The 20,196-nt window shown below is 57.0% G+C and overlaps 7 protein-coding genes across 7 annotated transcripts; 4 read left to right on the top strand and 3 right to left on the bottom strand.

Moving 5' to 3' along the window:
• Nucleotides 1-407: 407 nt before the first annotated feature.
• Nucleotides 408-1,423, bottom strand: SPSK_00852 (golgi family apparatus membrane protein tvp18; the record flags this gene model as incomplete). The annotated part of the gene is made up of 4 exons (XM_016727798.1): nt 408-708; nt 779-874; nt 1,236-1,251; nt 1,387-1,423. 4 exons carry the CDS (start codon nt 1,421-1,423, stop codon nt 408-410), a joined length of 450 nt encoding a protein of 149 aa, XP_016584230.1.
• A 1,459-nt stretch (nt 1,424-2,882) lies between these two features.
• On the top strand, nt 2,883-7,495 carry SPSK_10976 (uncharacterized protein; the record flags this gene model as incomplete). Its single annotated transcript, XM_016737197.1, has 2 exons — nt 2,883-4,155; nt 4,383-7,495. The coding sequence occupies 2 exons, from the start codon at nt 2,883-2,885 to the stop codon at nt 7,493-7,495; spliced, it is 4,386 nt and encodes a 1,461-aa protein (XP_016584229.1).
• A 611-nt stretch (nt 7,496-8,106) lies between these two features.
• SPSK_10364 (uncharacterized protein) lies at nt 8,107-10,725 on the bottom strand (the record flags this gene model as incomplete). The annotated part of the gene is made up of 1 exon (XM_016736814.1): nt 8,107-10,725. The coding sequence occupies one exon, from the start codon at nt 10,723-10,725 to the stop codon at nt 8,107-8,109; it is 2,619 nt and encodes an 872-aa protein (XP_016584228.1).
• Nucleotides 10,726-11,640: 915 nt separating this feature from the next.
• SPSK_01135 (uncharacterized protein) lies at nt 11,641-13,116 on the top strand (the record flags this gene model as incomplete). The annotated part of the gene is made up of 1 exon (XM_016728066.1): nt 11,641-13,116. One exon carries the CDS (start codon nt 11,641-11,643, stop codon nt 13,114-13,116), a length of 1,476 nt encoding a protein of 491 aa, XP_016584227.1.
• A 192-nt stretch (nt 13,117-13,308) lies between these two features.
• SPSK_01242 (DASH complex subunit Duo1) lies at nt 13,309-14,182 on the bottom strand (the record flags this gene model as incomplete). The annotated part of the gene is made up of 2 exons (XM_016728173.1): nt 13,309-13,848; nt 13,904-14,182. The coding sequence occupies 2 exons, from the start codon at nt 14,180-14,182 to the stop codon at nt 13,309-13,311; spliced, it is 819 nt and encodes a 272-aa protein (XP_016584226.1).
• Nucleotides 14,183-15,550: 1,368 nt separating this feature from the next.
• On the top strand, nt 15,551-16,954 carry SPSK_01145 (uncharacterized protein; the record flags this gene model as incomplete). Its single annotated transcript, XM_016728076.1, has 1 exon — nt 15,551-16,954. The coding sequence occupies one exon, from the start codon at nt 15,551-15,553 to the stop codon at nt 16,952-16,954; it is 1,404 nt and encodes a 467-aa protein (XP_016584225.1).
• A 1,336-nt stretch (nt 16,955-18,290) lies between these two features.
• Nucleotides 18,291-19,432, top strand: SPSK_01195 (uncharacterized protein; the record flags this gene model as incomplete). The annotated part of the gene is made up of 2 exons (XM_016728126.1): nt 18,291-19,268; nt 19,328-19,432. The coding sequence occupies 2 exons, from the start codon at nt 18,291-18,293 to the stop codon at nt 19,430-19,432; spliced, it is 1,083 nt and encodes a 360-aa protein (XP_016584224.1).
• Nucleotides 19,433-20,196: the final 764 nt, after the last annotated feature.

The following is a 20,196-nucleotide window of genomic DNA, read 5'->3' as shown; positions in this document are numbered from 1 at the left end:
TGAGGGAGAGAAAAACAGCAAAACACGACATTGGCAATTCAGTAGAGAGATGGGCACTGATCCTCTCTACTAGGTCTCTCTACTTGCCCAGGCCCTTTTTCAACTCAACGCATGCGGTATAAAACGACATGATTACCGCCGCCCAAAGTGTGCCTTCTCGCACAGCCAGAAAGACACACGCCTCCCAATGAGGTCGCCATCACAGTCTACCACTTCCCTTCCACCTTACTCCTGCTCATACTTGCGAACAGACTCCGATGCGTCGTCTGCAAAAGCTCTCCTCGTTCCAGCAAAGTCACTCGCTCCCTCCCTCGGCATCGATTGTAAACGGGAGCTTAGATTTGTATCGAGGAGCCGTTCCGATGTGCGTCAACATAAAGGGGCAGTGATGTAGTCACCATCACCTCTTATACAATCATCTGCGCCACGCCGGCACCGCCGAGCGTCTTACTACCGACAAAGTCCTGGCCACGGATAGCAGCCAACAGATAGCAAATGCCCGTCAGCGACAGAAAGACGGCGGCGGCAATCAGACTCGTACGCGCGGCGATGATGCTCAACCACTGGACCAGGGCCATGCCACCGTAGGCAGCGGCGCGCATCCAGTTGGTGGAGACACGGCGGATGGCCGCGTCGAAAGTGGACGACGTCGGGCAGATGCGCAGCAGCAAAGGGACCTCGATGAAGAGGATAATAAACGAGAAGGCACTGTTTCGTTAGACGATGCATGGACAAGGGGGAAGTAATGGCGTTCCCTGAGGCGGGAGGGGTGACCTACAGGCAGACTGCACTAAAGACGATGATGCCGACGTGGATTGTGAAGACGTTGGCAATGCCGAGGGCAAAGCACAAGATCATGGACAGGATACCGAGCCTGGAAAGGACAGTGTTAGTACATTCCGATGATGTCTAAGTCTTGGTTTCTCGAACAGTTGTCGTCGCCATCGTCGCTCTGCTGGCGGTCGCTACATTGGCAGCATTGCAACAAGCCGCTACTGCCGCCTCACGCCCTGTTGTCACCTGCTCAGCTGTGCCATGGTTTTGCGCAACGAGAGGTAAGTCGCCGGATACAATATAGTCAACGTACGCGCATTGCGTAGGTAACATGCTGTGGTCGGCCGTTCGGGTTGGTGGTATTCAAGCGTAGTGATCGGCTTCGTTGGGCAGTATCGGATGATGGGCAGTTGACAAGCACAAAGCGACATCGATGAAGATCAAGATACAAAGAGACATACCATTGTCCGTAGATGCCTGTCGCAAGTCCGCATGGTTAGCCTTATGTCACTTGAAAAGGTCACGATTGTGCACGGCGCCATCGCGACAGTTTCCAAAGCCGGTCCTCCTTTCCATGCCCTCTTATTCCCTCTCTCGTCTCTCACAACATACTGAAGTTTCTCGTCGCGAACTCTTCCCGGAGTGTCATCTTAGGCGGTTGTTTGTGAAGAAGCGTGCGCGTGCGCAGGTAGTTTTGCTATCAATAGGAACGGAAATCCGTGGAAGGTATGTCGACAAGATTGCAAACTTGTCCTCTCTTCAAGAAGAAAGAAAGGGCGGATTTGCTCTGTCCTTTGTGTGATGAAGGGGTTCAAAACCGAATCGGGAGAAAGAGAAATCCCTTTGTAGGTCCGCGTATTGGCAGGGGTTCGTTCGTGGGCTTTGTTTATCGAAAGAGACGTGCTGTTGATTCAATGTCCGTCCGACGGTTTGCAAAGGTTTGGTTTCCTATTCCACGATGTCCTGATCTTCTTTGGTATTCGTGTTCGCGTGGTGCTTTTGAAGGTTGCATTGCTTTGGTTCGTTCGGCGTTTCGGTGGCATCGACGGATTACGGAAGTAGTACGTAGCAACAGGCTCAATATTACTTTGGGGAATTGGGGCAAGAACGAGAGACAAATGGGGCTGGCGACCAGGGTGTCCGCTTTTTGGGTGAGAAATGGCAGAGGACACCAGCCTCCTTTCGTTGCGTGGACCCCAGAGGTTGGTCGCCGTTGCCCGTTACGTTCAGGCACATGCGCTAGTTGGCCTGTTGGCTGGAGCTTGCGCCTCTCTTGTGCTTTTACAGGGGCATGTCACTGATGAAATGCCCTGTGGCTAGTGCCGTGGCCTGCTCTGACATTCTGGAATGATGCCCCAGAACACCAGCTGGAGGGCAACAGAAGCGAAATGCCACCTCACGTTATCTGGCCGCCTAAAACAGCTTACGTGGGTCCTTTTTTTCCCTCTTTGGTGCTCTGGTACCGCACCCTCGTTCCAGGCATCTCTCAATCGGGCAGGAGCCTTCCAGAACAATTACTTCGTAGGCCGTTTGCTGAGGAACTCGTCTTGTAAAGAGGATTCCAACGGCAAAAGTCCGTTTTACCGTGACATTTTCCAGGTGTATAAATGGATCTGTCACTACCTGGATGGCGCATACCGTATGTCGAGTGCCCGATTGTGTCGTATTCGTATCTCACTTTTTTCTCACGTACTCTGCAAAGAGCGACGGTGACGACGACGACCAGCTGTTTGGGATCACTGAACAGCTTGTTCTTTTTTGACATGCCTACTGATCTCCCGTGCATCACTGGAACGCCAATGCTTTGCGCTGTTTCATATGTTTCAAAACTGTTGGGCAGTACCTGGCTCGATTCCAGTGGCCAGGTCCGTGATTTCAAGTAGGATTAAGCACAGGCAATATCACGTGATGTTAACGACCAAACTACAAGACAATATCATCACTTTGTGGCTCGCTGTACTTCTGTATTGTGCAAGTGTACGAAAGGCAAAAAGTGTTACGACCGTAAATAGATATAAATCTGCGGAGTAATCCTGTACCATACGAAAAAATATCCCTAATAATAATAAATACATCCCGCTCCCCGTGCCATCCGCACTGCCGCCGGCATGCCCACCGCCGTGGCCAGCGCGACACGCGCCGCCTCGGCACGGCTCCGCGGCATAGCCGCCCCGCTGCCCCCGTCGACCAACAAGCGCACGCGGCCTCCCACTACCGACAGCTCAACACCGGCCAGCAGCCCACTACGCAGCCGCACCAGCGACGTCGTCGTCGCGCCCGAAAGACTACAACGGTCCCCGGTCAAACGCAGCCGCACGGCTGCCGAAATGCGCACCGTGGCCTCGACCCTGCACGGCCGCGACACCGCTGCCGCTGCCCCACCGACCCCGACCGAGGCAACCAGCATGCACGCCACCCGACCGGCCATAACACCGCACACCACGAACGTCCCGGAGGACGTCGCCAAGATCTGTGGCATCGCTAACGGCCACGCGGATGCTCTCGCCACCGCACTTGCTATTGTGTACGAAGCCGACCCCCTTACAGGCTCGGCCGTCGACACGATCCTACAAAAGCTCTTCTACACCGTCACCTCGCAGGCACACCACGCCGCTACCACGACACCGCCTCCGGTCACGACGGCCGTACCGGCCACGACAACCAACCCGCCACCCACATACGCCTACCGCGTCACCTCACAAACCACCCCCATGTCACAACAAACAAACAATAGCCACAGCAACACCCACACCACAGCAACGAAGCCACGATACGAGGAGGTTATCCTCCACACCAGCCGTATGACGTCACCACCGTCATGCGAGACTATTGTTAACGCCGTCAAGTCCGCCGCCGGCGACCGCACTCCAGCCCACGCCGTACGCCAACTCCCGAGCGGCGACAGCGCGGTCGTCTTCCCGAGAGGAACGGACCGGTGGTATGTCAAGGACATGTCCTGGGCTGACGACCTCGGAGCCGACGTCACGATCACTGGCCCGAAGGTCGTCCTCCACGGCGTACCAGCCGACACACTCCTCCAAGATCTCCGCACCAGACTCAAGGCGCCTTGCCCAATACTCCAGACACGCCCTATGGTCCGCAAGGACAGCCCGCCGGCCCGTCCCGGTAGCTTATGCCTCACCGTGGCCACCGACGCTGACGCCACCTTGCTTCTCCGGGACGGTGTCATCCTCGACTACTGCCTCTACCGCGCCGTCCCGTACAGACCAGACACCAGACCACATATCTGTAACCGCTGCCAGACCTGGGGCCATAAAGCACGCACCTGTCGAAAGCCACCCCGGTGCGCCCACTGCGGAAGCGCCCACGAGAGCCTCTCTTGTGACAAGTCCTCAGACGAGAGACACTGCCCGAACTGTCGTGGGCCCCACCCAGCCTACTCCCGCACCTGCCCCTTCTACTTAAACACTCTTGCCGAGTACCGGGAAGCTGGCGGCCCGGGCCGTCGCCCGCCGCCCGCCCGCCCCGATAAAATGACCGCGACACACACACCACAACTGCCCCCCATATCCTTCTAATGGTAGTGATCATTTCATGGAATATACATAAAACGAACCACCACGCACAGACAGCACTACACCACGCAGACACCCTTGACGCCGACGTCGTCTTCCTACAAGAAATAGTCAAGACGAAGAACGGCGACGCACCAGGACCGGCCTCCGGCAAATACCACAAACTCTGGGCCGGGGAGGGACGCCTTGCCGGCTACGTGGCGAAGCGCTTACCGCTGTCCTGCTGGGAATACACAGCCGAAAAAGACCTTATCCACATCACTCTCTACACGCAAGGGCCGCGCCCTCTCCACATCTTCGGCGTCTACAGCGAGCCATTACCACCTGGTCCGGGGCCGTGGGACTCGCCACTGCCCCGCCTCGCCGCTCAACCACAACCCGACACAGAGGCCGACGTCGTCCTTATAGGAGATGTGAATCTCCACCACCCACTTTGGGACACCGCCGGACGGACCTCTACCCACGCGGACGTCCTCCTCAATCTCACAAATACGTGGGATCTATCTCTACTCACGCCGCCGGGCACACCAACCTGGCAGCCGCAGGGTCAACGGTCCCACCAGCGCCCATCAACGATAGACCACACGTGGGCCTCGCCACGGCTCCGGGCCACGCATACCGTGCTCGACTGGCCGGGCTCCGACCACACGCCACAGGCCTGCTTTATACCAGCGACGACACCACCAGTACCGGCAGACGGCTTCTGTTGGTCCCGATTCAATCAAGATAAAGCCGCGGCCCTAGGGAGAGATATCCTCCTCCCGACGCCACCGCCGCCTACCGACGTCGCCACCCTCGAGCACCAGACCGACGACTTAATCGGCAAACTCGCCGGTATTATGCACGCATGCGTCCCGGCCAAGTCACCCCCCCGGGGACAACGCTTTCCTGGTTGGGACGAGGCTACCGCCGCCGCTACAAACGCTCTCCGCGCCGCGGAGAGAAGAGTACAAGCCGGAGACCAGTCTACGGCCGCATACGACGCCGTACGAGACGCACGCCGAGAGCAACGGCGCGCCCTCCGCCGTGCCGGTACCCGTCACTGGCGGGCCGTATTATACAAGGCCTCGGCAAGAGACGTAGACCTATGGAGACTCGAAAAGTGGGCTCGCTCCCGGAGCCATAACCCCTCCGCTCCGCCACTCCTCCCCCCGCTTCGGCGCCCTGACGGCACGTACGCCACCCACGTCGACGACAAAACGGAGATCCTCTCCCACCGCTTCTTCCCGACTCCTGACGCCGCACTACCTCCACGGCCGCCCGCGACACCACACGGCCGTATCTTTATTAGCCAAAATATCTCTATAAACGACGTCACAGCAGTAGTCTACCGTACCTCCCCGAGGAAAGCGCCGGGACCGGACCAAATACCGAACGCACTCCTCCGTGCTTGCGGCGACTCTCTCTTCCCATGGCTCCGGAACATCGCCACCGCCAGCCTCCACCTCGGCCACTGGCCGTCACACTTTAAGGCGTCCCGCACAATAATTATCCCAAAACCCGGCAAAACCGCTCAAGAGAGACAAGAAGCAAAAGGGTGGCGCCCAATCGCGCTGCTTAACACCGTCGGTAAAGTCATCGAAGCTATCGTGGCCCGCCGGCTGGCCGAGACAGCAGAAGAAAACAAGCTCCTCCCGGAGGGTCAAATGGGTAACCGGCGCTACCGGTCGACAGAGCTCGCGGCCCGCCTCCTCACCGACGCCGTACGGAGCGTATGGAGCGCCGGCGACACGGCGTCTCTCCTCCAACTTGACATCCAAGGGGCCTTTGACAACGTCCACCACGGGTGGCTCATTCACACACTACACACCCTCCACCTCCCGTACTGGATAATTAAGTGGATAACGAATTACTTGACAAGCCGGACGACGGAGCTCGCCTTCGACGGTAAGGTTGCCCCGGCACGGCCCGTTACCGCCGGCGTCCCCCAGGGGTCCCCGTTATCACCCATCCTCTTTATCCTCTTTACGACACCACTCTACCAAGCCCTCCGCCGCCACCATAAAGTTATTACCCTCGGGTTCGCAGATGACACCAACCTCCTCGCGAGCGGCCGCACGACAAGCTTTTGCTGCTACCTCCTTCGGGAGGCATGGTCTACCGTCACGGAGTGGGCACAACCGAGAGGCGTCGTGTTCGAGCCGGCGAAGAGCGAGCTCCTCCACTTTTCCCGCACACACGCGGCCCCGACGACGACGCTTACGCTCGACCGGGATACCGTCCTTAAGCCCCGACAGTCGGCCCGCTTCCTCGGTATCTGGCTCGACAGGAAGCTCCTTTTCTCGGCACACCTCCGGCAAATAAAACGCCGCCTCACCACACAGAGCTATGCCCTTACGAGACTCACCGGGAAGACGTGGGGCTGCACGCTCCCGTGGGCCCGCACGATCTATACGGCAGTACTCCGGAGCACAGCAGCTTACGGCGCGAGTGTCTTCCTCCCGGAAAAGGACAACCGCCGGCCAACGAGCTCCCTGGACACTATCTTTCACGGCTACCTCCGCACCGTCCTGGGGGCCTACCGGTCTACACCTATCCACCTCCTCCACTCCGAGGCAGGTATACCACCACTAAACCTCTACCTAGCTTACCGCCGCGCCGTCTTCTTATCCCGGCCAGACTACCAAGCGAAAGCCCAAGCTATCCGGAGCGCGGTCCACCGCCCCCGGCCGTTCACTAATTATTACCCGCCTATCCCCGCCCCACCCCTACCGCCCAGGCCCGAAGAGACGGACTGGACTGTCGTTACCGGCCGTTGGAAGGCCCTCTGGCAACAAGACGCCGGCAACGGCCACTCTACGGGATCCCTCGCGGCACGAACACCATGCTGGACGGCAAAGGCCGTACGGCGCCGTCACCTCCACTTAACCAAGGCCGAGAGTAGCCTCCTTACGCAGATCCGCACGGGCCATATCGGCCTCCGGGCGTACCTCCACTGGAGAGACGCCGTGGGCTCCCCGACATGTATATGCGGCACTGCGGACGAGACCCCGGCCCACGTCCTCTTATCTTGCACAGCAACACCCCAAAAACCGCCAGACTGGCCACAAACACTAACGGACCTGGACCGCCGCCTACAGACGGGCCTCACGGCCCGTCCACTTCTCCGCTGGCTTATTCGGAGCGGGAGGCTCCCGGAGTACAGCCTAGCTAAGGAGCTAGAACGGACGCCGTCGCCGGTGTAACACAGCACACCCACATCTGCACATTGTTCCTTTGTTTTATTTGTTTTGTTTTATTTGTTTTATTTTATTTGTCTACTTGTTAAAGTGACCACTCGGGCCACTACACGCACCTGTACCATAGAAACACCACCCACTTAGATCTGTGACAGTTTTTTCCCCATGAGGGTTCTGTCTAGCTAGTCGCCAATAGCCAGGACTGGCTGAGGAAGGCGGATAATAATAATAATAATAATAATAATCCTGTACCATAGAGTTGCTGACTCAGTACTCACCATATGATACCTTCAACTATTAAAAAATGAAAAAATAAAATCGAAAAGAAAAGAAAAATAATACGAAGAGAAATATTAAAAATCATCCGTAAGTTTCATATTATTCTCCGGAAAAAACATAAATATATTCAACAACCGAATTATTTGACGCGGTATTTTGAATTGTTTGAATACGCCGTGCTCATTAACAAAGTAAATGCTGCTGGACTTCATGATGCGCCCAAACCGAAGAAACCAAAAGCTAGTGTAAGTTTTTAATGTAACGCTCAATGCATATCATTTGCTCATTAATTTTAACCTCTTTTTGATCATCCTTTTGTCGCAAGTTCTTACGGAAACTCAAATAATCACCAACTCGTCCTCATCGTCATCAAAGTCGACGTTGCTAGGAGCAGTTGTCCCAAGGCTTTCGCGGCCGGCTTCACGGATGCCCTTACCGCCCAAAAGAAAGCGCGTCTTCTTACGGACAGGCGACCGCTCGGGTGCAGGCAAGATGGGCGTGGACGCCGAGCTGGTCAGAGTTGACCCGGCTGTGGCCGTTCCTGCCTGTCGCTTTAATCCGTTCTGGATTGTCTGGTTGTTGTTGAGGCGCTCGCCATCCTTCATGCGGCCCAGCTTGGCTTTTAGGTTCGTGCCCCAGCCAAAGCCTTCACCGGTTTGGCTTTGCGACGGTGCGCTTCCGGTATTCGTATTGCTGGTACCGGCCACACTACTCGAAAGAGCCGATTGCGGTCTCTTGCGCTTTGCTGGGCCGAGGTGGACCGTTGTCGGCGGCGGTTCCTGGTCCAGCTTCGGCGTATTGTCGCGGATGTGCAGGCCACTGTTACCAATACCAGTCGTGCTGGCAACACTGCGTCTTCCGACAACCGACGCGAGAAGACTTGCCCGTGACGCAGCGGCCTGCTCAGCAGCGGACCCGACTGTTGTCATGGACGAGGACGACGACAACTGCGACTGCTGGGAAGAACGGGTCGTGGAAAATGACGATGTAGTGGAGGAGGACGACCCCTTCTTTGTGGTCGTTGGGCCGCGCCCCGCAAGTTTCATGTAGTCTTTGCCGGCGCCCGTGCCAATCTCGCTCAGCTTGCGGGCAATGTCCGACTCACGCTCTTTGGCAGCCAGGCGCCGCTTGAGGCCCTCCTTGCGCTCCATCTGGTCCGAGTACCCGCCGTTCAGGGCCTCGTTGTCAATGAGCGAGCTGGCGCTGCTGCCAGCGGCAAACCACTGGCTCTGCGTCATGTAGTCGTAGCCCGTGTTGCTCTTGCCGCCCCGGCCGGAAGAGTAGTCCCCTCCGCCCCGGCCGCGGCCGCCACCACCTCGGCCGCCGCCACGCCCACCCCGCGTGCTCTTGTCACTGGTGCCAAACCCAGCGGCACCGTTGAGGTCATTACGTGTAGCGCGCATTTTCTTCGCCGCCTCGTTGGTATGGAACTCGCAAAACTCGGTGCGCTTGGCGTTGACCCAGGTGCTGCACTGGTGGCCGTCGCGCTTGATAGACTTACAGTACCCTAGGTCGCGGGCGTTGCCAATCTCTAAAATGGTGTCATCGTCCGAGTTGATGACAAGGCTCCACTTGCCCGTATCGTGGCGGCCGGGCGGTGGCGGCATAATGCTCGGATTCAAAATGGCGACGACAGTACCAGTTGAGAGCTTCCAGAAGCGCTCAAAGCCTGACTTGAAGAGAAATAGCTCGACCTGGTAAGTGAGGTCGACGAGCGTTAGCACCATGTACTTACCACGGTCTTGGCTCGCAGCCGGACCAGCAGCACTGCCGGCAGGTTTGTGGGACCGCGGGTCCGACTTCTCGGCGATGATTCCCCAAACAACAACATCCGTCTCGACCTGGGGGAGCTCGAAATGAGGTGCCTTGACGAGACGGAGCAGATCTTTGATGGTATACGCCGTCTTGCCAGACACAGAGCGCGCCACGACGGAGTGCGGGAGGTTACGGCGTGTGAGATGGAAGCCGCTGTAAGGCTCAAAGGAAGCCTCGTCGGGTTCTGCCGTGGCAGTGTCTTTTTTTGCCCCCTCCGACACGCCTTCATCCATGTACTTGGATCGAATATTCGGCGTCGTATTGCTGCGTCGCAAGGAACCACTGTCGGCGTCGTACTGCTTTCGTCCGGAAGCCGCCCCCAAAATGTCATCCCGACTGAACTTTTGCGGCCCTCGCTCAACGACTGGGATGTCGACAGCCTTGGCCTTGTACTGATCCATCTCTTCCCGGCCCACGTCGAAGCCCGATGTCCGCAGCTTCTGGATGCGTTCCGACTTGTCCTGGCGAGCAGCTTCTTGCGTCCGTGCCGCTGCTAATCGGTCGTTGAAGCTTAGAGGCCGTGGCGCTGGTTCTCTCTGTGACAATGACGAGCTGCTACCCCCTCTCTCGATACTAGAGCTGCTAGCACTATCCGTCAGCCCTCGCCGGAGGGAAGATGGCGGCCGCCGTAATGAGATATCCTGGCCGCGCAGTCCCTTGTCAATCCCCAACAACACCCTCTTGGGCGACTTCTGCGTCAGAGCCTCCACTGCCAGTTGTGGTCGTCGCACTGGAGACGCCGGCACTTCGACAGTACTGCGCTGTGGCGATCTGGGATTGTGTAGTGTTGCAGAGCCGCTGCCAGCTGCTATTTTCGCCGACCCAGGTGTTGACCGAGTCGATGACTCGCCAGCGGCCACTTTTTGTGCTTTGGCAGCTTGCAGCTTCTTTAAGCGCAGTTTCGCCTGGATCTCTTGCAACTGCAGTTGCAGTGTCTCTTCATCGTCCTCGTCCTCGCCTTCTGCTCCGCCCATGGCCGCGTCGTCAAAGCCGTGGTTTCCGGCACGCCCACCGCGAGAGGGAGAGGGCGAAGTTCGCGATGCTTCGAGACGCCGTAATCGGGCTCGGCCACCAGGTGTGCTGAGGAGGACCTCACCGGGCGATCGTGGAGGCCATTGTGGTTCGGATTCTATGAGAGCCATGGTATCAGCAGGCGGTTTGGCGGGCTAGTAGGCAAGCAGGCGTACAAATACTCACTCGACATTGTATCAACTTTTCTCTGTGCACCCTCCGAAGGCTAAAATGCAACAAAAACAAAAAGACAAAATAAGTAGACGGTAAGCCTGGCTACCACCATTGGAAAAGGAAAGAAGGCGATGATAGCGGGCCGTCGAGGCGGAAAGTATATTAGGCAAGGTTGTGCTGTTTACCCTTTGCTTCTGCCCGGGACACCAGATGGCTCGGGACAGTCAGCGAGGGTGTCAACGGTGTCGAAAACCGTTTTGTTATCTGCACTCGGCCAGACGAATAAGGCGCTACTAGGCAGTTCTCGATGTCGTATGGCGCTTCGCATAGGACTCGATCCTGGGTCGTTGCACTGGAAGAGAATGGCTGAATAGACGAATAGTAGGTGCCGAAATGGAAAATGACGAACGGTGAGAAAGCAAGCTATGACGTTGCCCGATGAAATAAAAACGTCGGGTCAAACATTCAGCTATTCGCTTGGTGACTAGCAATGTTCCGTCGAGGGATGGAGACGTTTCTCGACAGCAATGGTTTCAAAAATGCTTATCGATCGACGATAAAGAAAATGAGGCTAGCCAAGAAAGGGAGATGCTATTGTCTGCCAGTCTGGTGGTGGTGGTTTTGTTGAAGTGCAGAATGGGGGATAGGGCCGCCTCGATATTGCGACGCGTGACAGACGCGTTCCCGGCGTAACAAGACGCGACGGATTATGTAATGCTAATTAATGCCATCGACTACCACGGATCTTTTGACCTCGACAATTCCACCACACGACCTTACAACAACCACGGCCGCGATCAATTTGAGAAGCGAGGTGTCAGGAATTCTTTGTAGCTGTTTTATTTATCTTGCCAACAAGTCCACATCCAACAATGCCACCCCGGACAACACGTGCCTCCAAGGCAAAAGGAGGCAGCGCTGATGACACGGAGACGACAACAACAGCCTCAAGAACCTATACTCTCGAGGCCGAGACTGCCAATCCGCCGCGGCTCTTTGTGCTGCCAAAGAAGGCCACTGCAGATGCTCGCATCGTCACACTGCCACACCCACGGTACTCTTCGAAATCGACGCGATTCCTCGTTTGCCCCGAAACTGGCGCCTACGAGTTCACACAGATTTCCAGTCCCAAGTCGACACCACGCAGTTGGTTGATCACAGGCGAAGATGGAGTGATCGGCGAGAAGAAGGAGGACGAAAAATCAACGACAGAAGTAGAAGTTGAAGAGGCCACATCAAAATCGCCAACCACGTTCTCCACCCAAATAACCCAAGATGCCGACCTCTTCGTGGCCACGACCGTCGACCCCTTGTTCCTTGTTCTCCCAGCGCTTGTCGCCGAACCTTGCTTCACATCCGGGTCCGACTCGCCACCACGACCATTGCGCTCCCGCTCCCGCTCGCCGTCCTCGTCCGACCGGCCCCAAACGGCCAAGCGAATGTTCCTGACTGCTGACGACCACTTTGACGCGCTGCGCCAGGACGGCGGGTCACACTTGTCGCAGCTGCTGCGGCACCAACCGGCCGTGCGGACGCTGTTCACGATGCGCATGGCCGTCGTTTGCGACACGGTGGCGGCGGGGGACGAGACCATGTACCGGCTCAACGAGGACAAGGTGCTTTTGGCACTGCTGGGCAAGGCGCAGCGCACGAGCCAGCACCTGCCAGCCAGCCTGGAGGAGAAGTTTGTGACGCGGGCACTGGAAGCGCCCGTGCAGAGCCTAAAATCGACAGCTGGCTTGTCTGCAGCAGCGGCGTCGACCAATGGCGCATCCACGCCGCTGTCTACGACCGGCTCGGTCGACTCGGGCGCTGAATCGCAGGCTTCAACATCGACCACGGCTAGTCTCGTATCGGAAGCGTCGACGCTGTCAACAGCATCGACGGGAGCCACCTCCGTGGCGGGTGGTGAGAGTGAGGACGACCTCGTCGCTCGCGCCGCAATGCAGGCTCCCGAGGAAGTGGTCGCGCTGCAGCGGCTGCGTGTGGCGTTCCAGTTTATCTGCTCGCGGTACGTGCCACCCGCACTGACGGCGACGCTCACCAAGAAGCTTCAAGGGTCCGCCTCCGCCTCGGGCATCGATTTCACGCCGCTGGACGCATACCTGGCGAAGCTGGCGCAGATGCGGCAGGCGACGGCACTGGCGCGGTCTGCAGCACTCGATTACGCAGGCGGGCGCAAGCGCGGGCTGGAGGACGAAGAGGATGACGACCGGGCAGAGAAGAGGCGCAAGCAGTTGGAGGAGGAGAAGCGCAAGAAGGCGGGCGAGAGTCGGGGCGTGAAGAATCTCAAGAAGGTGAACGTGACGGGCATGAAGAAGCTAAGCGAGTTTTTCAAAAAGAAGTAGATGATACTTGGGCAAAGGACGTGGGCTCTTGAGGACCTGGAGCGGTCTTTGGGCATGGTCAATGTGGCGTTTTGGGGGTGTTTGGATCGCAACTGCATGTAGTGCGAGTAGTCCGGGCTACTATGCATCAATTCATTATTTGGTTTTACTTTGATTTTCATATCTTGGACTTGTGTCCGCCAAAAGCGAGCATCATCGTACACCGTGCCCGCTGGCTCGTGTTCCTCTTGGTATGCCACGGCCAATGTTCGACCCACTGCGTGCGTTGCTGCTCGCGCTTGTGCTGTTGCTTCGGGTCAGGCCACTGAAGGTGGTTGTGCTGCCCGTTCCCGTCGCAGAGCTGCCAGTCCGGCTGCCCACGCCCCGTGTGGATATCCCGTATGTTGTCCGCCCGACGCCTCTATTGCCAACGCGCACACCACCTCGTAAGCCCCTTCCCCTCGATGAGGTTCCTCTTGATGCGGACGATGCTGAGGGCGCTGCCAGCCGCCGCCGCTCCTCCTCCTCCTCGGCCTTGCGCTTCGCCTCGTCGCGTTTTCGCTGTGCTTCGGCGGCGCGCCGCTCGGCCTCTTGTTGACGCTGCAGGGCCTCGGCCTCGAGGGCACGGAGGTCTTGTGTCGCACCCTGCCATTGTGGGTCTAACAATAGGCGCTGGTTGTGTTCCGTCTGCGACAACAGGCGTGTCCAGGTGTTGAGCAGTGCCGATGCGTTGCCGACGGTTTGTGCGACGGTCTGTTTGTCAGTATGTGCAATAAAGAAGAAGAGCCTATGTGCATCGTTGACATACACTCATGTTTCCCCGTGACTGCTCCAATGTGCCAATCACGCCCTCGATGACCTTGTTGATCTGGCGCACCCCCTCGAGCTCGCGCTGTAGAGTGGCATCGCGGGCCTCCTCAGCATCGAAAGGATGTGTCTGCTGCTGCTGCTGCTGCTGCTGTTGCGTAGGCGGCGTCCGTTGCGGCGTCTTGGCTGTCGGCGTCTTGGGAGTCTTGGGTCGCTCGTCGCGGCCGAAGTAGGCTGGTTCCTCGACGGGCGACGACGAGAACAGGTCGGAGCTGTCCATGGTTATCCCGTGCGTTGTTGTGCGCGCGTGTTTTTGTTTGTTTTTACTCCGTACTTCGTGGGGTGGTAAAGCCTCCCTTGGGCCCAAATGACGTGGGATTGTCGGCGTTTGTTGCGCCTTTTTTCTGGTTCCACGTTGATTTCACCCCTTGGCCGCAGCCTGATGGAGCCCTGTGAACCTGTTTCTGGCCTGGTTGGGTCCCGAATGACGTTATTGTTTTGTTTCGCTATTCTCCCTTTGCCTCTGCACTGGCCCCAGGTCGTGGTTCTTTCGCACTCCCTGCGCCCTCTGTGAGGCTTCTCTTAGCCTTCTGTTGTGTCGCAGCTAAATAGGCGGGGCAAAGTAAGGCTGCAAATGCGTGTGTTGTTTGTGTTGTTCTCTTGGCACCTTCCGTCAAGTCGTGCCCCTGATTGGCCGTTCCTGCTCAGTGTCCCAACCAACAAAAAGCCCTTAGCGTGGCGGGCTTGCTGAGACGCGTTCTTGACGCGTCAGTTTCGCACCTCATCACTTCCTTGCCTACAGGAAATTGGCCCCGAGTGGGTCTTCACTTAAACGTGCAGGACAAAATAATGGGCATTGATGGCAGGAAGGGGCTGTTTCGCCCTGTTGGCGCTGCTGCAGAAGGACACAAGGTCAAAGTGGGGCCTTAAAGGCACAGGCAAATGCCAGCATTTACCAGCGAAAAGTCAGAAAGCACCCCCCTGTGGGCCCGCCGTTCCACCAAGCAGCGGCAGTCGAGCCTTCCCAGCCACCGAATTCCTCGAATTTTGCTCGCCCTTGGGATCTCCCGCCGTTATTCCTACTTTCCACTTCCCCATCGTCACCAGACACAAACATCGCCAGAAACAATTCCCACCAGCACTGTTTACTCACCTTCGTTGTTCTGCATTCTCGTCGTTGACGAATTCTGCTTCTTACTGTTCATCCTTAGCACATTGCGCCTATTTGTTGCTATATCCAGCATTGCTGCAAATCCATTTCGTGACCGCCTATTCCTCGTCCCCTTTTTGCTCATTTTTCTTGCTCTCGTCGTTACGTCTGGGAAACAAGATCAAAACAGATCAGCAACGCGAGGGCGCCCGCGATAAAGCGTTTGTTCCCGACCGCCGATACTTTCTCAGACACCCAATCCTGCTTTGCATTGTCCGATCGCAACGCCATATCGTCCTCTTTCAAGATATTGACGACTTAAACAGAATCACTCTGCTGCGTCTACTCAGACTTCTATTTTCAACTTCACTTGCATCTTGCTACTCCTGTGCGCCCGCGCTAGCAACCCGGCTTCACGCTCTGCTCTGCACACAGTCACATGCGCACACAGCGATTGCGCTTTCATTCACCGCCCTCCTCACATAAACACTCGCAGCCATGGCGACCACGCCGATAGCTGCGGCCACGCCGTCGCCCCCTCCTCATATTCACACACCACCCACACCGCGCCTAGGATTTGCGGATTCTTGGGAGCCCTTTTCGCCGCGTAAGTCGTCGCGCATTGCTGCTGCCTCCAAGATTGCCTCAAGATCCGCAGCAGCACGCACACCTTCACCATCTGCGGCCGCCCGGCAAGCCGTCCGCCAACCACGGTCGCCGCGCGTCGCGAAACAAGCAGCTCCCACACAGCACCAGCACAACCTACAGCCACATCCGCAACACCTCGACGTTGCTACCTTCTCGCCAGCACCGACGCCGAGGAAGAAGAAAACTATGCCTACTACCCATTTTCTGAGCCCCGAGGACGCACTCAAGTCGAACAAGAAGGCGGCTGGTGGCGAGAGCAGCACCTACGGTGGCCGCATGGGCGCCGGCATGTTGCCCACGCCGGCCAAGACGCCCAGTAAGAAGGTACACGCGGCCTCGCAAAACGAGTCCAACATTGCCGCCATCGCTCGCAACCTTTTCCACACCAACGTCGATGAGGTCATCGCTTCGCCGAGCAAGACGCCCTCCCGCAAGGGCAAGAAGTACACGGGTTTCTCGCTCGAGAGCTTCACCGAGGTCCAGGAGGAGGAACCAATTCCCATCTTCACCGACTCGCAGGACCGCGTGCCCGAGGCCGACACCAGCGCAGAGAACCCCTTCTTTGGTGACAGTGCCACCGCACTCCCCCTTCCCGAGCCGACACGTCGCCGTAGCAAGCGCAACCAAGTGTCGATCCCGGGCGAGGGAAAGCAGACAGTGGAGGAGGCCACTCGCCGGGAAGACGGCCTTGTCTACGTGTTCCGCGGCAAGAAGATCTTCCGCAAGTTCGAGGACAGCGCCGACGCGCAAGAGGAGGACATCCTGGAAGGCCTCTCGTCTGGCGCAGGCAAGGGCAAGCGGTTGACACGGTCGGCCATCAAGCCGCGCTTGTTGTTCCCGCGTGAGGACAGCAGTTTCACGGAGACGACACCCAACGGTGGCACGACCGAAGACGAGGAGGCCGACACTGACATTGAGGAGAGCAATACGGTCGACAGTGACGACGAGGCTGTAGCCGAGGATGACAAGTTGGAACCCACCATCGCCTCGGCGCCGAACACACCACCTCCTGCACCCAAGTTTGCTGCACCCGCCTCGCCGCCCACGACAACGCGCACGAGACGGTCTGGCCAGAAGTCGGCCGAGGAGCTGACGCCCGTCAAGGCCACATCGGTAGCCGCGCCCAAGAAGCGCAGTCCCTTTGATGGCTGGCGCCAGACCAAGAGCAGTGTATCGGCAGCAGCAGGGCACAAGCGGACGGTGGACGCACTCGGCTCGTCGCCCTCGGCAGGAGCAAAGCGGAGTCGTCCTTAGGTATAGGCAGACGTCTCACCAGGTTTACTCATTTCTTCTTCGTTTCTTCCCACCTCTTTGTCTATCTTTCATAATACCTTTTTTCTCTTTTCTTTTCTCACTTTCACGCCATCCCTGTTTCCTCATATCCTCATTGTTGGCGGCGTTGGGATGGACACTGGGTGGGAGCCATATTCATCATGAGCCCCCAGGACACTGTACTTTACTTTACCGTTGGTCTTTACTTTGATGGTTTTTCTTCTCCTTTCTTTGTTTTCCTAGTTTCCTACTTTCCTACTTTCCAGGGCACAACAAATTGCCAGGTACAAAAGAGTACCAAGGTCGAAGAAGGAAATGGCAGCTGCGGTACAGAGCCTTGAAACGACGGGATGAGGATGATGTATTAGGGCAGGGAGAGGGTCTGGGATGGATATTCGGAGGTAATCAAATTGTCTCTGGACGGGCGTTTCTTGTTTAACCATTGATTGTTAACATCATGTGTGTCTCGTTTTCTGTATTTCTTCACTGTCGCCTCGATAGAATCCTAAAGCAGGCAGCTAGTCTACGCTTCTTCCCGCTTGTGAATGCCAGTATGCAGACAACCTAAACATGACTGTATTTACCACCCGCCTCACGGCATCTTCCGCTGCCGGCCATAAGCTGTGCAATTACCTCACGCGCGCATTGTTAGTTCTGTGTGGGGTACCATACCTTGGAATCGTTGGCGTTGAAGAAAGCGAGCTTAACATCAAGGCACCGTTGGCGACTTCACAAGAAGCCGTCGCTGCTACAATATCAACGTTTTGGCGCCATCACTCCGATTTGCATCCCGGGAATCCGCTTGCTAAAGAGTGGAACCGTCATGTGCCTGGCATTCTTTTCTTGTCTTCCTCTCTTGCTTCCTGTAAGAGACCTTTTCCTCTCTATGATTCTACCTCTCTCGTTCAATCATACAAAACGACTCCTCCCTTGCAAGGAATATGGTTCGAATATCAATGATTGCGTCGGAGGCGGATTGACTGATCTTTTAAGTCTATGCAAATGTTGACTGCTCAGATCGAGGAAGCATGTGCCAATGGGAATGTAACCAAACGACAAATTCAAGTCACATAATCCACTACATCCGAGATGGATTTCAAGAAAAACCCTAATCCGAAACGATCTAACACCTCCCGACGTCAGTGTGTTATGGCTTCAGGTCTAAGTTGTAGGTGACTCTTGGCGGTCGTGCTTTCCCCACTAACCCCTACCGCGAGACATCATACTTTTCCGTCATAACAACCGACTCGTTCAAGATATCACCACAAAAGGTAGACACAGCACGCATACATACAAACACACGCACATATGCAAAACAATGGGCGACTTTACGTCTGTTCCGACGATTGACTTTGGTCGTCTCAACGACCCGGCCACCCGTGCCGACGAGCTACCGAAGCTGGCCGATGCTCTGTTCCGCGTCGGATTTCTGTATCTCGTCAACACGGGCGTCGAGCGTCTATTAGAAGACCTGCACGGCCGCCTGCCCAAGGCCTTTAGCATCCCGAAGGCCGAGCGCGAGCGCGTAAACATGCGCAACTCACCGTCGTTTCTCGGGTACACAGCACTCGGTGCCGAGACCACGGCCGCACGCACCGACCTGCGCGAGCAGTACGACTTTGGTCTCTTTGGCAGCCGACCAGGCGCCGCTCTCGGGACCATGCCACCCGCCCCGACCAAGGACGACCCGGCGTGGCGGTCGTTGGAGGGCCCCAGCCAGTACCCCGCGCTGCCGGGATTCCAGGGAGCCGTCGAGACGTACATGGCCGCCCTGGACGGCGTGTCCCGCCTCTTCCTGGGCTTCGTTGCCGAGTCGCTTTTCCTCCCCGCCGACGCTTTTGACGATTTCTTGGGCAACATGCACCGCCTCAAACTCGTCAAGTACCCGCCCACGCCCATCGGCCAGCCGGGCCAGGGCGTCGGCCCGCACAAGGACTCGACCGGCCTGTTCACGTTCCTGTCACAAGACGACGTCGGTGGCCTCGAGGTGCTCAGCAAGGGCGACGAGTGGGTTGCTGCGCCGCCCATTGCGGGCAGTCTGGTCGTCAACGTCCAGCAAGGCTTCGAGGCCATTACGGGCGGCGTGTGGCCAGCCACGACACACCGCGTGGTCTCCCCGCAAGGCACCACGGTGCGCTACAGCGTGCCCTTTTTCCAGGGCGTGCGCCTCGACCTGACGACGGATGAGCTGCGTTCGTCTGCTGCCCACATTGTGGTCCGCATCCCTGTGACGGACGACCGAAAGAAGCGCGCCGTCGACGTCCCGAGCGAGTTTCTGTCGCCGCTCTTTTCCTGCGTCTGTTCTTGTCTTCGCTTTTGGTCGTTGCTGTCTTTGTTCGCTACTAACATATCCAGTTCGGTGAAGCCCAGCTACGCAACCGCGTCATCAGCCATCCTGACGTCGGCCAGCGGTGGTATCCGGAACTCTACGACAAATTTGTCAAGCAGGGCCTGCAGTAGCGTGCTCGGCTCTTCACTGGAGCCCCCTGTCAGCCTCAAGCGCCGCTATCCTTCAGCGCACCCACTGTTCCCTACAGGGCACTCTGATATCCATGATACCATGACGGCCACTGATCACACCATCACAAGAATACCAGGTCGGGGAAAAAAGCACGATTCACCCATGAGCAAGCAGCACAACCAAAGGGTACCAAATCGCCGGTGTCATGTGTGGAGAGCGGAAATGATTCATCAACTTGTGAAGCACATAAAAAATACTAGACAAGAGGTTCAGGACGAAGCAGCTCTGCCTTCCTATTAGGGCCCATCGGGGAATGCCATTTTGAAGGATATCAGAAAATGTCGTTAATAAGAAAAAGAATGCAGGTATGGGTGGTTTGCTAGAGCATCTGCTGCGGCACGAAATGGTGCTAGACGATGGTGTCATTCGAGTGGAGGGAGGAGCCGAAGAGTAAGATCAAAGAATCCCGAGAGGAGAACTACGATGCACCAATGAACAGACCACGGACTGTACCATTCTTGTGGCTATCAACGTCCGTGGTCGGACTTGCTGCAGGTACGTAGTACACATCGCCCATGAAGCCATTGCAGCAACCTGTGGCGTGCGTGTACATTACGTCTTTTGCTATAGTCCCTGGGCAGTGGACTCAAAACCCTCAAAAACCAGCCTATTCCTAAGATTGAGGGGAGGGCATCTGCACATCCGGAATCTGAACTTTACGCTCTGGTCTTTTGAATTTCCGCCTCTACCTCCACTCGTCACA

The sequence above is a fragment of the Sporothrix schenckii genome (genome assembly GCF_000961545.1).
Source record: "Sporothrix schenckii 1099-18 chromosome Unknown Cont48, whole genome shotgun sequence".
Lineage (NCBI taxonomy): Eukaryota > Fungi > Ascomycota > Sordariomycetes > Ophiostomatales > Ophiostomataceae > Sporothrix > Sporothrix schenckii.
The sequence above is the reverse complement of the archived record's forward strand: the minus strand, read 5'-3'. Positions and strand labels throughout refer to the sequence as shown.